Below are 18,380 nucleotides of genomic sequence, written 5' to 3'. Positions count from 1 at the left end.
CCTTTCTTCACACTATTGGCATATACCTATTCCAGTAAAAGAATGGGAGAACATTGCGAATGACAGAAACGCATGGAGAGCAGCAACCAAAAGAGGTGCAGAAAGATTCGAAACAGCTCGAAGAGAGTCTGCTGCAGAGAAGAGAAGCCACAGGATACTTTGGATACTTTGGATACTTTATTTTCCTCCATTAGCTACATACATAGTATGAAGCTACTCTTCCTGGAGTAACCACAGAAAATACATCAGACAGACTACATAGAATTGCCTACAGGCTACATAAAATTACTGCATTGAAATTAGCTAACTAATACACATATAAGTGTATTATATTAATGACAGCTGCTGCTGCCCAGTTGCCACCTACACAGGGCTTTACATGCCCGGCCTGCAGCAGAGTGTGCAGATCAAGGATTGGGTTACACAGCCACAGAAGAGCCTGCAGAGGAGGACAACCTTCCCAATGATCTTCGGAACGAAGAAACAGCCAACATCATCATTCACAATTATTCATTACCTTCGAATAAAATGTTTTCGGTACTGTTCTTGTTTGTGCCTGTATGTGTGTCTGTCTGTGTTTGTTTGTTTATGGATGTCTGTCTATCTGTGTGTCTGTCTGTGTGCCTTTTTGTCTGACTGTCGAACGATGAGGGTCGCTTGCCTGTGCGTGTTACTGAATCAGTTTTGTAAACGTAAGAAACTCGAGTACAGGGCATTGAATAACTTCTGTCACAATAAATGATCTTGTCCTAGAGCATGTGACTTCCAAGTTCATGGATCAAAAACGTCGCCAGCAATCCTAATTGCCAAAAAATGCTTCTTTACTATGGATCAAAAGCGTCGCCTAGCAAGGTTTACTGGAACTGCAATACTTCGCAGCCGTCAGCCGTCATCCTATTGAAATGCATTGTGACGTGGATGTGCAACGCTTTATGAATAGGCGCGTACACGTTTACTATACCGATGACTGACGAACTGCTTATTACATTCGTCTTCGTCATGGGGTCGCGTGTCACGCAATTCCGTGTATGATCACGCTATCATTGATGGAACCGGCCGCGGCGTCTACCAACTCCCTTTCCGATACTAATTCGGTCATTCATGTTATCAAAGATGCAAATGAGATTCATTTCCAAAGATTAACCAATTGGTCAAATTTATCTCCATGAACAGATGTGTTTGTCTTTGAAAGGTATAGTATCAGAAGAACATAGTTGTTTGTGTGTGGGTGGTATTCAGCACCAAGGACAGGTGTGGTTGAATATGTAACTGGTGTTGAGCTCAGCATTAAGTCCAGATGCGTTTGAGCTGTGTGCGTGCGCGTGTGTGTGCGCGTGTGTGTATGTGTGGTTGGGTTGTGTGTGTGTGTGTGTGTGTGTGTGTGTGTGTGTGTGTGTGTGTGTGTGTGTGTGTGTGTGTGTGTGTGTGTGTTGAAATAGTGTTGCCTACCATTTCTTTCTAGAACTGCAACTATCTGCTATCGACAAAACTGTATTCCCATGGATCATATATAAGCGCCGACTAGTAACGTTAACTAGCTAGATCGAGTTGCAATCGCTCTAAACCAACTGCCAGTTACCTTCGCCAAGATTATGTTTTGCACAGCGTTCGTGTGCATGTGTGTGTGTGTGTGGGGAGGGGGGGGGGGGGGGGGGTTTGGGGGGGTACACGATAACTCAAGAATGCCTGGACGGATTGTCTCACTTTGCAGCTACTTTTTGTGATTAAAGTATGGCCGAAAATTTTCAATAGGACGAAAATTCATATGCGCGCGGATGTTACCCATACATTCAAACCAACATGGCCTAATATGCTGAAAAATTTAACCCTCATCCGTCCGATACATTTTTGCGACGAATCTAGGACCCCATTTTGTTTTGCTCATAAGTATATTTCTGGTGGATCTTTTGTTATTAGCGTACATACATGTATACTATTTCAATAATCAATGGAAAATATGTTGACAAGTTTTGAGGTAAACAATTAATGTTTATTATCATAGGTTATGCAGAAAATGAGGGAAACCCGCATTTTGCTTAAAAATCTACAATACTCCCCTTATTCCACAGTCTCAGTGCCCTATTATTTCCCTTACAATAATATCGCTTCCAAAATGTGATGGAATTCTGGGATGAAGAGCTGTAATAATACGAATGCTGACATTTTTATTTGGTTTCTAATTCCTCGTACAATACGTTTTCTTCTTCTTGTTTACAGTACCTCTTATTTCATCTTGCACAGTACTAGTTGCTTGTATAATATTAGTTGTTTTGATTTAGATTTTGAATAGTACTAGTTGTTTAAATTTAAGTTAGATTTTGTTAAATGCAATACATATACGCCTAACGTACGCAATTCAGCATCCTCTGCTGAGGACGCTGCCATGTATTTTAGTGATGAATGAATGATCGAATCAATAAACTTACTTATATATTAAGCAACTGGATTGCTTTTTTAAATTCATAAATCTATCTAATTGTTTGTTGTTCTTACATTTACGATGAATATCAACTTGGAGAGATGTTCAGAAAATCAAAACCAATCAAGAGCTGGTATTAATTCAGTTGATTGTTTCAAATTAGCATGAATAAATAACATCCTTTTTATTTACTGGGAAATCCTATTTATTATATTCATCTAATTGAACTGAAATATTGTGTCACTAAAAGTTCCACAAAAGTAGGGTTTTTTAATTGCCCATTCTTGAATGAAGATAAAATATGTTCTCTTAAAGTATATGAGAACTGCTAATGTAAGCAAAGACTGGCAGTCGGAAAAATGGTCTCGTATCCTGTTCAACATCTGCTTGGATATTACTCGATGCCAGGTTACAATGATGTAGAGGTCCTCAATTCACACGACCCCATTCTCCCTGTTGGTTCACCCTGTAATCATTGAAGAAATACAGTTGGAATTCTTTATTCAAAAACCTCCTGGCAGTAATCTGATAGTCCAAATGGGGTGCGGATTCTTCTCCGTAATGTATAATACGTTCTGAGTAATGCTACGGTCACATTTCCAAACCGGGGCCCGACCGGGCAGTTTGCGAGAACGAAAAGTATGTCATAAAAGACAACAAAGCACACAAACATAAAAAATATCAATCATAAGCATAATTTGTGTTTATTTCTAGGCATACACTTTCCTTTTCCATTCCCGCAAACAGCCCGGCCGGGCCCCTGTTTGGAAATGTGACCGTAGCATTAAGCGGGTGTCACAAAATCGACTGAGCCGGTACAGCACGATTGATTTTTACAATTCTATATTATGAGAGAGACAAGAACTTATCAACTATCAGAAAACTACTGTCACTGATGTTTGACATTGGTACCGTTCTATTAGTCACACGAAAAGAAGGCATTGCGGTGACGAATTGGTTGCCTGTTCTCCAAAGTCCCTTTTCCCTTTGTGGCATGTACGACCCTTTATTCTTTTAAATCTCTGCAGCATATGACTAATTTCAGTTGTCTACCACCGTTGAATGCGGAAACATGAGCATAATTCAGGCTGCAAATTTGAATTTAATATGTGCAGTGTTATGTATGTAGCTATTGTTGTTTATTGTTTTCATGCATGTATACAATTATAAAACCATAGATAAACAGGGCAAATTAAAACATGCAGGGGGGGGGGGGCATGCAGAAGCCTATGTGGCTTTTCGTCCCCCCCCTTGAAACTAGACAATAGTTATACATAATCAAAAGGAAGCAAAATTAACGAAAGAACAAACGGAAATTATACCATAAATCCTAATGATACAAATGAAAAAGAAGAGGAACTAGTAAGTAAATTTTGAGTTGTAAACATCATATACAATTTATAAGGAGAAAATTATACAAAAAACTAGGGGGCCCAAACCCACACCACGTCTTCATTACACCACAAGCTATCTGCCACCAAAAAATCAAGACCATAGCACGTCCAGGTCAAGAGATACAAAAATGGAATTTCTGCTGCAGTACCAAGGTCACATACCAGGGGGCCCAAAATCGACCTTGAATTTCGGCTTCATAACACCTGCCCACATTCCAAATATCATCGTAATCCATCAAGAGGTTCTTGAGTTACGCTGACTACAGTAGTCCGGAAACACAAACAAACAGACAAACAAACAGACACACAGACACACCCAAAACAATATCTCCATTTTTCATGGAGGTAATTATTTTAGAGTTACGCACCGCACAGGTCCTTCAGTATACGGTTGGCGACTTCGCAGGCGTTGTCGCTGTCGAACACATGATCGGATTCCCCGCTGATAGCCTTCAGCGCGACATCGTTTACAAGAACTGGATTACCGATGGCCACGCTGTACAGAGCAATGTCTGCACTCCTGGCCTCGTTGGCTTCGAATGCGAAGTCACCCGTTATCTGGTAGATTAATTACAATGACAATTATCATTTAATCCTACTAGTAAAGATATTAAACCTCGGTTATCGATGGAGAGTACAAATGGAGGATATACAATAGTAGACACTGTCCTTAAGTTACCCGTCAAAAACTGTGAAAAACGAATAAAAAATTAGCCAAAATTAAGTTAAAATGCCCACAATTACAACATTGTCTACATATAAAGGGAAATATATTAGATCATTTCATCTTAGAGTGGCGAAATGTACCACCGAAGATGATATAAGTGGCATTACAGGTTATAGACTTAGGATATGGGTCAGGTACTGCCTCGTTTTGGTTCATGACCCCGAGCTGACCTCTCGGAATTCAAAATGGCCGCCGTAACTGGAAAGAGGTCTATTGATGCAACCGTAATCATCGATGGATGACGAAAAAATATTGACTCTCCAGGTCTTTCTAATCATGTATTCTATTTCGCTAGCGACCAAATGCAATCTGATTCGATCTTTACATCGCTACATCTTTTACACATAATGCACTATGATGCGTGCTGTTCTTTGATGGAATACTGGCTCACCGGTGCACCGTGTCTTTGTTCTCAGGGAATTAATAGACGGAATTGTTTACTACCATTTTATTTATTAGTTAGTTAGTTAGTTAAAATCCTCCCACGCCATAATTGATGCATAGGGCGGTGCCTATCTCCGTTCCGTAGCCCTGGGGCCACACTGTGGTGCAATCACTGCACTGTCTCATAAGTATGTATCATTTTTATAAAGTCTTTTGTATGACTCAATGCGCCTCTTGTCCAGAGGTGTCCTACCTGGGGCTTGAACCCCAGTCCTTCTGGTCCAAGTAATTTGAACCAGATGTGGCAGAGTAGCAGAGGCGCAGACCACTACACCACAGGGACACCCCTCATTTTATTTATAGGACTTGACAAATGTTACCCCGATGAAGAATAAAATTATATAGTGTGAAACACAAGGCATGTTCCATACCAGTCCATTGACGTCGCTTTGAGCATTTCCGTCTGTTAAGACCGCGGCTGCACGAAGCGCTTCGTCACGGAAGTTGGACTGAATAAACACACACAGACCTGATTAAACTAAGCATGTCAACCCCATTTGAAGGATACATCTAATCAACAATCTTAGAGCTATTTTGGGGTATTCAGAATAGATATAAACCAGCAGAAATGCTTATATCTTAATCGCATTTATCATACCGTTGGTGTACTTGCTCAAACTTGTTAAAATTAATTTGCTGTGTTAGCCCTAGTAATGTACATTACATTCTCTTAAAGTTTTACGTACATCGTAACAGAAGTTTTAAAACTTGTCTGCTATATGTAGGGATACGAAAGGCTATTATGTTGAAAAAGATTAAACAGTAATAAAAGTGCTGTTTAATGTATGACATGGGGAAAAAGAGGAGAAAAATTATCTAAAAGTATATTCATTACATCAAGAAGGCTGACCTTTCATCCCTGTGCTATTTGTTTGATACTACAATTTTTTTTCGCGTTTGGTCAAACCGCAATTTCTCAATTAGAGGGTATATAAATTGATCAAAACTCCTGACACAGACTACCCTGGGCGCCAGACTAGTACCGGGTCGCTGGCGATTTGCTTCGGCGGCCCAAGAACAGTCTGCCCGCCCGGTCTTAATCAACGCTCCGGGGAGTTGTAGCCCGTGGGAGTGAACCGCGTAGGGCCGGTCAACTCCCCGGCTAGTAATCCCCCGGTGCGCTAATTAGGGTTCTGCGGGCTGGGGTCTCTGTGCCGCCGAAGGAACTGACTACAAGGTACCGGCTAAAGGAAACCGGCTAAAAGGCCCGATAAACAGTCTGGAACCCAGGGTAGACACAGACAGTCTATGACGACAATAGAGAGTGGTCATACCGTAGCCGTCATGTGGCGAATAGCCAGGCTTGTCCGGCTCAGACCCCCGCTGTACACCAAACCCTGGATGGCTTCAAGTAGACCGGCGTCTCCAAGTGCGTAGGTGCCCAGACCAATGAAGGTCCTCGGTACGCAGTCGTACGTGATGACACCGATCTAAAGTATTGAGAAAGAAATATTTCTGTATGAAAGTTATTCAGTGATGCAGAGAGAAAGATGATATAAAAATGATTTTAAAATGTGTTGTCTAAGAGAACGAGAGAGAGAGGGGGAAGAGGGAAAGCCGAAAAAGGGAATGAGAGATAGATGAAGAAGGAGAGGGAGAAGGGAGAGAGAAGCAAGACGCAAGTAAAGAAGGTTAAACTTTACAAAGTTATGACATTGATGCGAACGCCATTTAAATCAGTGCGATATTGGCCACCACGAACGCTAGGTTTTTACTAGATAAACTTCACAGTTATAATTATGACTATTCGAAACCAAAGACTCACATTTACATCCTGGTTACCAAAGCACCGAACGAAATCCAAGATAAACTGCCGGGCGACTTCAAACTGTGCCATACCGATGCTCCAGGAAAGGTCGACGACAAAGACAATATCAACGGAGCAAACTACAAAAGAGACAAGATTGATGAGACATGATGAGACATGTTAAAGTGATTCATTTGGAATATTCAGATCAACCCTTGCAACTAATCAACCAGCAAGCTGATCGTAAGTAATCATAATTGTATACTTGACATACGCGACTCCCTATTGTATCTCCTCTTGATATCATCTACCTTTGACAATATTATATAGATAGCGCCTTCATGTAGTTCGAAATGGAGCACTGTACAGCCTAGAACCTAACCATTGTATAGCATAAAACCTACCTATAGCTTTCAGTAGTAGTTTGATATAAGTAGTATTTTATTTTTGCCTTACATTGTACCTGTTACAATCGTTGTGCAATAAACTTTGACTTGACTTGACTAAGATTGAAAAAATTACAGCTCAAAACCGTAGTCTACTATTTAACCAAAAGAAATGCATGTAATGCCTTTAAGCTGTGGTTGACTGATATTGTAGTCCTATAATATTATACATCATCATCATCATCATAGTCAAACGACGTACACGTTGTAAATATTTTTTGTAAAGTAAGATCTGTGCAACTTACCGCATTGGTACTCTGCCCTGCTTGTTTCCCCAAAGAGTTCAATGTTAGTTGTGTCCCAGTCGATCACGTTGCCATGGAGACCACAGAACGCCGCCCAGTCCGCTCCTATTTCTGCCGGAGACAGAACGCGGTCCCAGAGGTTCACTTCCGACAGTTCTCCAACGAACGCTTGATTGGCGTCGAATCCTCCCCCCACGATGTCTTGGTCCTGTCCGAGGATCCATGCCCCACCACTGCGCACCTTTCCTCCCACGTTAAACCCCGAGCCGCGACCCTTCAGCGCGCCGTCAGCGTAGAGCTGCCAAACTCCATCGCTGCTGCGCCAAGTGGTACATATGGCGTGCCACTCCCCGTCCCAAACGGCCGGGTCCCCCATTTTCTTGAAATTTTGTATGTATAACTGTAAAAGAATTTAAAAAAAAATATTATCGATTAGATGAGTTTTTATAGTAGCCGTGAGAACTAGACATGGACAGCTTCTTCTAAACTTCATCAAGAAGAAAGTGGTATATCTAGCAAAACAACCTTTTGTTCTTTTAAAGTAAGATCTGTTAAACTATTTCTGGTAAGCAATCGAGGTATGCCAACAGAAACGGTATAACACTGACACAATTTGGCATTTTAATGTGTACATTGCCTTGCTAGAAAAAATGTATAAAACTGTGTAAAATGACTGATTGGGGTAGAAGCTGCAAGTTGACTGTTACTTTACAGCAAGAATTCTGACAAGATTCTTCGAGCTCCTATTTTTAGGATAATTTCACATTTCTTTACACAGAAAAGTAAATTCTTCTTCTTGACTTGGGATAAGAAAGTCATTTTACGTCAACCTAAACTGTATGGACAACCCACAAAACCCGTTGCATTGGTCATTTTGCATACAAATCCATCATGAAATACAACAGTACGATAATGTGCCAATGGTTCAATGTCGAATAAGATTTTACTTACGTTAAATCCATCGTTAACAAACAGGAGAAGCTCGTTGTGATGTTCGGGCACTGCGTAGCTGACCAAACCGATTTGATGGCTGGAGGTCATGTTAGAGCGCATGTGCAGACATAGAGTAAAGCTCGTCAACTCCTCAGACAGTGTGGTGTCCAGCCTGGCGTGGTTATCGGTGCCTCTTGGAGCAGGGAAGATTATCTTCTGTGCGTCGCCTGGTATGTAGTCATCAACCTTTGTTCCCGCTGCAACTGAAAAAAGAAGACTATGTGTGATTCTTTCAAACCGAAAAATGCTTACGACCATCTGTATATATTGTGCCATGAAGCATTTCTGTTTAAAGAAAAGGATATCAAGCAGAGAAAATCATAAGATCGTGATACTTAACGCTAATGTCTGTTTAGCCTGTAATATGTTGAAAACTAAGTTCATTTACGAAAGCCTTTAAATCATATAAAGCAAAAGCCTACTAATTATTCAGAATTTACATTAAAGTCCCCTTCTTTTGTAGCCTTTGTCATCCCATTTTAATTCCAGGTAGAGCATGTAACTGAAATAGGATGACACCAAGGCTACTTCCTCTAGAGGAGCGTAATAAAATAACATGTTTGTAAGATTATGATGATAACAAATTCAAGAGATCGTAATCGTTTGTTTCCTACCATGAATGATAAGGTAGCTTAGTCATCCCATAATAAGAAATTCAACTTTTCAATACCACAATGTTATTATACATTATATACCTCCAAAAGACACCATCATGGTGTAATCAAACAGTACTGTAATACTATACATATGCGATTTGTTAAATGTTATAGTAAATAGTATAGAGCCCTACTCACTGCATTGATATTCTGTCCTGCTCGTTTCCCCGAAAACTTCAATGTTAGTTGTGTCCCAGTCGATCACGTTGCCATGGAGACCACAGGACGCCGCCCAGCCCGCTCCCATTTCTGCCGGAGACAGAACGCGGTCCCAGAGGTTCACTTCCGACAGTTCTCCAACGAACGCTTGATTGGCGTCGAATCCTCCCCCCACAATGTCTTGGTCCTGTCCGAGGATCCATGCCCCACCACTGCGCACCTTTCCTCCCACGTTAAACCCCGAGCCGCGACCCTTCAGAACGCCGTCAGCGTAGAGCTCCCAAACTCCATCGCTGCTGCGCCAAGTTGTACAGATAGCGTGCCACTCGCCGTCCCAAACGGCCGGGTCCCCCATTTTCTTGGAATCTTGTACGTATAACTAAAGAACAATAAAAAATCAACAATAACGTTAGTTTTTTTAGTAGCAATGAGAACAAGACACGGACAACTTCTTCGGATCTGCATCAAGAAGCAAGTGGTATATATAGGAAAACGATCAGCTAAGATCAAGGCTTGACTTGACTTGACTAAGTTCCAACCTTTTTTATCGAGTAAAACCTGTTAAACTATTTTTGGCAAATGATTTAAGTATGCCAACGGAGAAGGGATAACAATGACAAAACAAGAGTTCCGCGACCTCATATCTCCATGAACAATTCTATTTATGCAAATGACTTACACATTAACATAATATATGCTTAATCATAAACACCTTTATCTTACTTACACATGTTGCAATATTGATAGTCCTATAATTTTCCAATTGAATGAATTTCGGTGTTTTTGCATTGATTATGCAAATCAGGAATTTATTTGCATAATAGGTATCTGTTGATGCTCCACTTTCAATAAACTACATATGTACATGTATTTGAGTCTTATAATGGAAAACACTGCAAATATAGATTTTCCTCATTAGCTATGCAAATTAAGTCCCAATTAGCATAATTTGCACTTCATTGTGTATATCTCTGTCTAAGCTACCTGCATACTAGATATCATGGAAACCCGTTGTTCCTGTGTTCAGTAATTCACATTAGAAGATTTTCACAATAACGCCCCTGCAGTTCTAGAGCAAGCTGCTAGGGGGCCCAAACCTACACCACTTCTTTATTACATCACAAGCTATCTGCCACCTAAAAATAAAGACCATAGCACGTCCAGTTCAAAATATACGAAAATTGAAGTTCTGCTGCAGTACCAAGGTCACATACCAGGGGGCCCAAAATCGACCATGAATTACGGCTTCACAACACCCGCCCACATACCAAATATCATTGTAATCCATCCAGAAGTTCTTGAGTTATGCTGACTACAGTAGTCCGGAAACACACACACACACACAGACAGACACACAGACACGCCAAAAACAATCTCTCAATTTTTCATGGAGATAATAAGGTATTTCAATATGAACATTACCTTTCTAGGACAATTTAAAACACTGTGCAAAAAGACGACTGGGGGTAAGTTGCAAGTCGATGACTGCTACTTTACAGCGATAGTAAAGGATTATGGAAAGCTCCTACTTATCATAGAATAATTCATATTTCTAAACGGAGAAAAATGCCTTCTTTACTTGACTTTAGATGTGAACAATATAGGCTGCAAAACCCTTTGCAATGGTCGGTTTGAATACACATCTGGCATCAACAAGCAATACAAGAGTTCGGATTATTTCCGAAGGTTCAATGTCGAAAATAATCTCTACTTACGTTAAATCCACCATTGACAAACAACAATAGCTCGTTGTGATGTTCGGGCACTGCGTAGCTGACCAAGCCGATTTGATGGCTGGAGGTCATGTTGGAGCGCATGTGCAGACATAGAGTAAAGCTCGTCAACTCCTCAGGCAGTGTGGGTTCCAGCCTGGCGTGGTTATCGGTGCCTCTTGGAGCAGGGAAGATTATCTTCTGTGCGTCACCTGGTACACCTAAAATAAAAGAAACAACGATTGACGGTACTGAAATACGCCTAAAATAACACGTTTTCCTTCGGATGCTGCATGGTGTTAAATTAGTAGTCTCTACCAGACTAACTACGCCAGGGTTTCACTTGCAGGCTCCGTTACGGGTGAAATGTGATCTTCACTGTGGACTGACTCTACTGGCTAATTATTCTTTTTTCTGCCGAATTCTACGATTCATTCGCCCGTAAGAGGGCCTGGTGGAGGCTATCAAATTAGCCTGATTTTAATCGCGCTTCTAGTCAGCCGCCCGTAACCGCTAGCCACCGCGGGGAGCTCGAGAGGACAGAATCCTGCTTGTCTTTCCAGCTTCTAGACAGCCTGTGATTTGTATGTGTTTATGCAGTTATGGTGGACAATTCACCCCTAAAACTACTTCAAGGCCATGGCAAATGAGCACTAACTAAATCAGTTGACGGCCTTGGACCCTGGGTCAAGATCCTGGATTTTTAATCAACGAACCAGAGGATGGAAAATCAACAAAAAAAAATATTGCAAGATCTCAAGAGTAGACTTTCTGAATTTAAGAGGATTTTTTGGGATGACCTCGATAACCTTAATGTTCTTACTGACACAAGAAACTTGATGCAGCAAAAGAAGTAAATCTCTGTCTACAACAATGGAGTTAACACACAGAAAAATAAACTGCATAGAATCAAAAGCGAATAAAGAAGAACAATGTTGTTTTCAATGGCATTAAAGTCGAGGGATGAGTGATAAGCGAGCAAGCTGATGTTCTCATTTCACTGCTGAATAAAATAATGGTGTATGTTAACTGTATAAAAAACTAAAGATAAACAAGACCAAACTGAAATATTGAAATAACATCGATTGAAATTAACGATTATTATAATGGAACTTGATCAAATTGATCATAACACAATTTACAATGTATTACTCCAAAGGGAAGGAAAGAAAAGATTAAGAAATTGTCGTCGAAAAGGTACCTTGAGTGATATGATTTACATAAATTCTTATATTCCCAATTCGATAACATTTTCGTGCCATCATTATGCTTTGGGAAGCGATATTATTGTTAATGAAATGATTGAACATTGAAACCGTTGGGATAAGGGGAGTATTTTAAGCAAAATGCAGTTTCTCCTAATTTTCTGAAATAACTCTCATTCGACCGATATATATTTGGGACGAATCTGTACGAAAAGGGTTAAAACGGACACCATTTCATTCTGCTCATGGACAAATTTCTGCTGGATCTTTTTGTACGTATTGTACATGTACTATTTCAATAATTCATGGGGAATATTTTTAAAGTTCTGGTGTTAATGATTAATGCTCTTTATCAAAATCTATGCAGAAAATTAGGAGAACCTGCATTTTGCTTTAAAATACTCCCCTTATTCCAACGGTTTAAATGTTCTATAATTTCATTAACAATTATATCGCTTCCCAAATGCAAAGCATAATGATAGCACGAAAATGTTATCGAATTGGGAATATAAGAATTTATGTAAAACAAAAATAAAGAATGTATTATTCAGTTATGCATCATAGCCTGCCACCTAGACACACACATACTTTAATTAACACACCCTCGTCAATTTTCATCACAAAAATATTTTGTTGCCTACTTTTGTGATTTGTGTTTATATATGTTGCCATTAATGTATTAGGGAAATTCTGACATCTTTTTTTAGTGTAAAATATTGTACTAATTTGTTCCAATGTCATAATTCATGCAATTGGCTAAGAACGCGTTTAAAACTAAAATGCTACATTTATTCTTATAAGAAGTCGGTATCTTACTTTTCTACGCAATAAAAACGTGTTGCTAGTAGCAATTATAACAAATTTCTATTATTAGACAGTTTCTTTCCCCATACGTCATAAATAATACAAAATCGGCCGTTTTGGACCTCAGCGGACAACACGCAAACTTTAGAGTATAACTCCTACAAACATGGGTCAATCTCCTTACAGATTACAGAAGTTGTAAGGCGTGAACAAAAACAAACTCATGGAATTGATTTTTTTCCACCTGCGGATAGTGCCCTGTACGTACAGCTTTGATTTGCCATAATATAACCTATAAACATGGATGGTTCCGGGAGTTGTTTTTCTAAGGTCAGCCCTGGGAAATCTAATTTTTTGTTTCCATTTATGGCCCTGACAAATACTGAATGCATGTATTCTATCTGAAAATTATCAGGACACTGGTATTTATATCATATTCTGTTCGTTTGTACTACATACCCGGTAAACCATCTTATGGCGTACGACACAAGGTTAGAGCTACCCCTGGCTCCAGACTGTTTATCGGGCCTTTTAGCCGGTTCCCTTTAGCCGGTTCCTTCTAGCCAGTTTCTTCGGCAGCACAGGGCTCCCAGCCCGCCGATACCCTAATTAGCGCACCGGGGGAGTTCTAGCCGGGGAATTGACCGGCCCTACCAACAAGTTAAAGGGGCGCGGTTCACTCCCACGGGCTACAACTCCCCGGAGCGTTGATTATGCCCGGGCGGGCAGACTGTTCTTGGGCCGCCGAAGCAAATCGCTAGCGACCTGGTACTAGTCTGGCGCCCAGGGTAGGTTAGAGCTGTAGGTAGCATTATCATAAGCAATCTGTTCAAAAAAGTATGGAAGAAATTGTTTGAAATTTTGCTAGATAGCCATCGAAGGTAAGTACTCTACATGTTTAACAGAAATACATTATGCAAATATGTACATGGGACCCGAACATTATCGCAAATGCTTATTAATCTAAATCAGAACGTATACTGCGGTTAGTGTCCCTCTTTATCCATTTATTCATTTATAAATCTTTTGAGTGGTCCTTTTAGCTTAATAATTAACAGCAAATTTCCAAAAAAATCGCAAAACAAGAATTAACAGGGCGATGCCATATTAAATGTGAAAAGAATTCTACGCACCTTGAGAATTGGTTCCGCAAATGATGGTAAACATCACAGCAGTGGACAGCAGTAGTTTCCCCGACATTTCTTTTGTGTCGAGGTCTGTGCAACAATAGCAACAGGTTAGTATTGTCGAGTTGGTATTGACGAGTCGACACTTTATATGCGCCTCACATTTACAGTCATACTGTGTGTCTTATTTCCGATATATGAAACTTGTCTTTGACACTCGAGATACGGATATATAACGATAGTTCTTAATCATGCTCCTTTAGATATCTTTTAAGTTGTTTGTTTGTTTGTTTCTGTTTTATTTAGCCAGGGTGGCCCAACTCAGTGCACTATACACTGCTTTGCAGTGGGGCCCTGGATAACACAATACAATCAGTACAAAACATAAGTCTAAAATACATATACACCGATACATACAAAATTTACAGAGCCATAATCCATACTCGTAGTCCATATTCCGTTCCTATCGTAAGGTGAGGTCAGAGGTCAGTTCATTTGTTTCAACATCCTCTTAAACGTTACACTGTTTGGAGCATTTTTCATTGAAAGTGGTAGCTTGTTCCATTCACCAACACCTCTGTGGCTGAACTTTCGCCTTCCACATTCCAGACGTGTCTGAGGCAGTTGCATAGATCGATTTAGACTGTGGCGTGTGGGATAGTTATGATACTCCGATACCATCTGAAAGACGTTGAGATATTCTGGCAGTTGTTGGTGAACAGACTTGTAAACTGTTTGTAGCAGGTGCTCATTTCTCCTAGTTGCTAGGGTTTTCCAATGTAGACTTGAGAGTTCAGTATTACCAATGTGAGATACATATGACAGCCCAAGTATAATTCTAGCAGCCCGATTGTGTAGCTTTTGTATCTTATCTAAGAGGCCTTTACCACAGTTACCCCACACTACATCACAGTAGTCCAGTTTAGGCAGGATCATACAGTTGAATAGCATCTCAAGGGTACATTGTGGCAAAACTTGGGTAAGGCGCCGCAAGACACCCAGTCTCGCCGACACACCATTGCATAACATTAAAAACTGTCAGCTGAAAATTCTTCAATTGCTCAATCGGCATGTTGCACCAGATATGAACCCTGGCACAAACGCCAAATGCAATGTTGTCAAAATAGAATAAGACTATTTGAAATTACAGAAACTACAGATATCCCAATAAGATTCCGTTGCATTAAGAAAAAATCAAACAACTAGCTTACCGCACGACTTAGTATGAAACGTAGGCCACAGTCTTGGTGAGAACCTCAACTTACGGTCCGTTCTGTCTTCACTCCGAGTTAAAAGTGGTTCGTGTTAGAAGAATATCAAATTAGAAATGCACCAGTATGGTCTGTACGAACCGATATATGATGAGATCATGGCCTATTCCGATTGGTCCACGTTAACACTATCACCATTTATCAGTTATTGCCATCAGTTGCATCATATCATCGGACGCGGATAGGTATTGTATCAACCGGTGATGTGCGTGCAAAAGGCGGATCACGTTTATTTGCCGACAAAGCAATGAAAGAGTAACCTTTGATCATTATGTTTAGCCATACCTAGTATGGCTCAACATATTGTTTTTACTCAGGTTTCTTCTCCTTCTTCTCCTCCTCCTGTCAAATCTTCAAATCGAATCATCTGTCATCTTTTGACCAAATGACCTGAAATTTGGTACAAAGGTAGTATAGGCAAATACCCCCCACCGTTTTTTCATTTTTTCGATATTGACCTTGAAAGTGATTTTATTGAGGTTTTTCTGACCAAAAATGTACATTTTGGCCTCCTGTGTTCTGGAAATACATCCAAATGACCTGAAATTTGCTATGGGGGTACATTGAACAAATATTCAAAGAACCCAATTCGCACTTTTGGCATATATTACTTTAAAATACGATTTTGCAGGGTATTTTAAGGGAAAACATTGGGTATTTTCCTCATATGACCATATGACCTAAAGGTCAGTGACCCCAACTGCACCTGGCCTGTGAGCCTGACCATATGACCTAAAGGTCAGTGACCCTAAGTGCCTTGCCTGCAGCTGTGAGCCTTGCGACCACCTGATTGGCCAATTGAATTAATCTAATTATCTGGCATTTCTGGCGCATGTGTGTTGATATTCATACCAAATATGGTATGGGAATTCCTAGGACATGTGATTACATGGCTTTGTTCACTCTTTCTCCAGTTCTTATGTATTAAACCAAAATAATGTGAAATTTGGCATGTGTCTGCCTTGGTCATGCACCCAGGCCCCCATTCAAATGTTTGGCATACAGCCTTTTAAAACGATTTTTGAAATAAAGCATTTTTTCGTTTCGTTATTTTCAACCCAAAATGTATACTATTGAATCATGCATTCAAACAAAGGGGTGTCACGTTTTTATATTTCACCCATACTATCGCTGAAATATGTTGTTTTTTGGTCATTCCCTTCTTCTCCTGTCAAATCTTCATATATATCATTATGTATACTATGGAAAACTTCTTTCTTCCCTGGGGTTGATATTTTTTAATTCAATAATGAACTGGGTTGATTATGCGCTAGAGTGTAATTTTGAGCGGAAATTTTTCGACTGGTCTAGTTTACATGGAGATGGCATGGAATATCCCATTGTTGCAAGGGGAGGATTCTTTAATTTATTTCAATTTTGAGCTGGAGTGATTATGAAAAAGTCCATTTGTTAGCAGAAGTGTATTTGTTAATTAATAAGTGGATATGGTTTTGGACTGGTCCATATTGTGTTGAGGTGCTACTGGAAGACTCCATTTCTGTATGGAGAGACTAATTGTTTTTAAACTCAATTTTGGACTGGGGTGATCCATTTTTTTTTAGTGGAAGTATTTTAGAATGGTCCATTTGGGGACAGTCCATTTTTTTGCATGGCGAGAAGTATGGCTAAACATGCTGTATTTGCTCGCAAATGTTGCCTTTCTAGTATCAGGCTTTTTTTTTATTAAACCATTCAGTCCGTGGTATTGAAAACAAATAACGCTCCTATATGACACTCTTGTATCCTTGTTATTGCACCCCTCCATAGTTTAATGTAAACAACGCAGGTGATTGACCTTTCTCAAACGTGCATCTGAAATAAAGTAAGCATAAACATTATTGACGTCTTTGCGCACGCAAGACTTTGTAAAAGACGTCAATAATCTGAAGTATTACTAGAAGTTTCATCTTCTCCAATCATTTGTACTAACTCTTTAGACATTACAAAGACAAATGTTGCAGCTTCTTTGTCTTGTCTTTAATACCACTACAGTATACGTTTAAGATATGTACAGATGTCTGTCGTGACTTCTCTTGTCGGGTGTTAATATCATTGTTTCAATACAAGTGTGTTTGAAATAGGAACAGCGGTATATAAGAAAGACTTTTTTTATCTTTCACAGTTAGAGATATTGTACCAGTACTCCCCGACTCCAGTATACGTTTACGATATGTACAAATGTCTGTAGGGACTTCTCTTGTTGGGTGTTAATATCATTGTTTCAATACGAACGGCCCGTGTGGACGTGTTTGAAATAGGACCAGCGGTAAATACGAAAGACTTTTTTATCTTTCACAGTAAGAGACATTGTACCCGTACTCCCCGACTACAGTATACGTTTACGATATGTACAAATGTCTGTAGGGACTCCTCTTTCCGGGTGCTGATATTACTGTTTCAATGCGAGTGAACAGCAGTAGTTTTCCCAACATTTCTGCTGTGTCGAGGTCTGTGCAACAATAGCAACAGGCTAAATATATCGCACACTCCCAAGTTGGTATTGACGAGTCGACACTTTATATGCGCCTCACATTCATAGTCATACTGTGTGTCTTATTTCCGATATAAGAAACTTGTCTTTGACACTCGAGATACGGATATATAACGATCGTTCTTAATCATGCTCCTTTAGATATCTTTTAAGTTGTTAAAAACTGTCAGGTGAAAATTCTTGCTCAATCGGCATGTTGCACCAGATATGAACCCTGGCACAAACGCCAAATGCAATGTTGTCAAAAAAGAATAAGACTTTGGGAAATTACAGGAACTACAGATATCCTAATAAAATTCCGTTGCATTAAGAAAAAATTCAAACAACTAGCTTACCGCACGACGTAGTATGAAACGTAGGCCACTGTCTTGGTTAGAACCTCAACTTACGGTCCGTTCTGTCTTCACTCCGAGTTAAAAGTGGTTCGTGTTAGAAGAATATCAAATTAGAAATGCACCAGTATGGTCTGTACGAACCGATATATGGTGAGATCATGGCCTATTCCGATTGGTCCACGTTAACACTATCACCATTTATCAG

The 18,380-nt window shown here is 39.9% G+C and overlaps 1 protein-coding gene across 2 annotated transcripts; it reads right to left on the bottom strand.

Annotated features, from left to right (window-relative positions):
* Positions 1-2,833: 2,833 nt before the first annotated feature.
* LOC136424590 (uncharacterized) lies at positions 2,834-15,462 on the bottom strand. 2 transcript variants are annotated; one of them, XM_066413204.1, is made up of 11 exons: positions 15,290-15,462; positions 14,085-14,168; positions 10,946-11,163; positions 9,210-9,609; positions 8,374-8,618; positions 7,423-7,822; positions 6,750-6,871; positions 6,259-6,414; positions 5,356-5,433; positions 4,182-4,371; positions 2,834-2,885 (listed from the first exon to the last, which is right to left on the bottom strand). In XM_066413204.1, exons 2-11 carry the CDS (start codon positions 14,149-14,151, stop codon positions 2,881-2,883), a joined length of 1,881 nt encoding a protein of 626 aa, XP_066269301.1. In that variant the 5' UTR covers positions 14,152-14,168; positions 15,290-15,462; the 3' UTR covers positions 2,834-2,880. The 2 variants fall into 2 exon arrangements, with proteins under 2 accessions (XP_066269301.1, XP_066269302.1); XM_066413205.1 differs by having other exon boundaries at positions 4,182-4,374; positions 5,359-5,433.
* Between the last annotated feature and the right edge of the window lie 2,918 nt (positions 15,463-18,380).

Source organism: Branchiostoma lanceolatum, chromosome 18 (assembly GCF_035083965.1).
Source record: "Branchiostoma lanceolatum isolate klBraLanc5 chromosome 18, klBraLanc5.hap2, whole genome shotgun sequence".
Lineage (NCBI taxonomy): Eukaryota > Metazoa > Chordata > Leptocardii > Amphioxiformes > Branchiostomatidae > Branchiostoma > Branchiostoma lanceolatum.
This window is presented reverse-complemented; position numbering and strand designations above follow the sequence as displayed.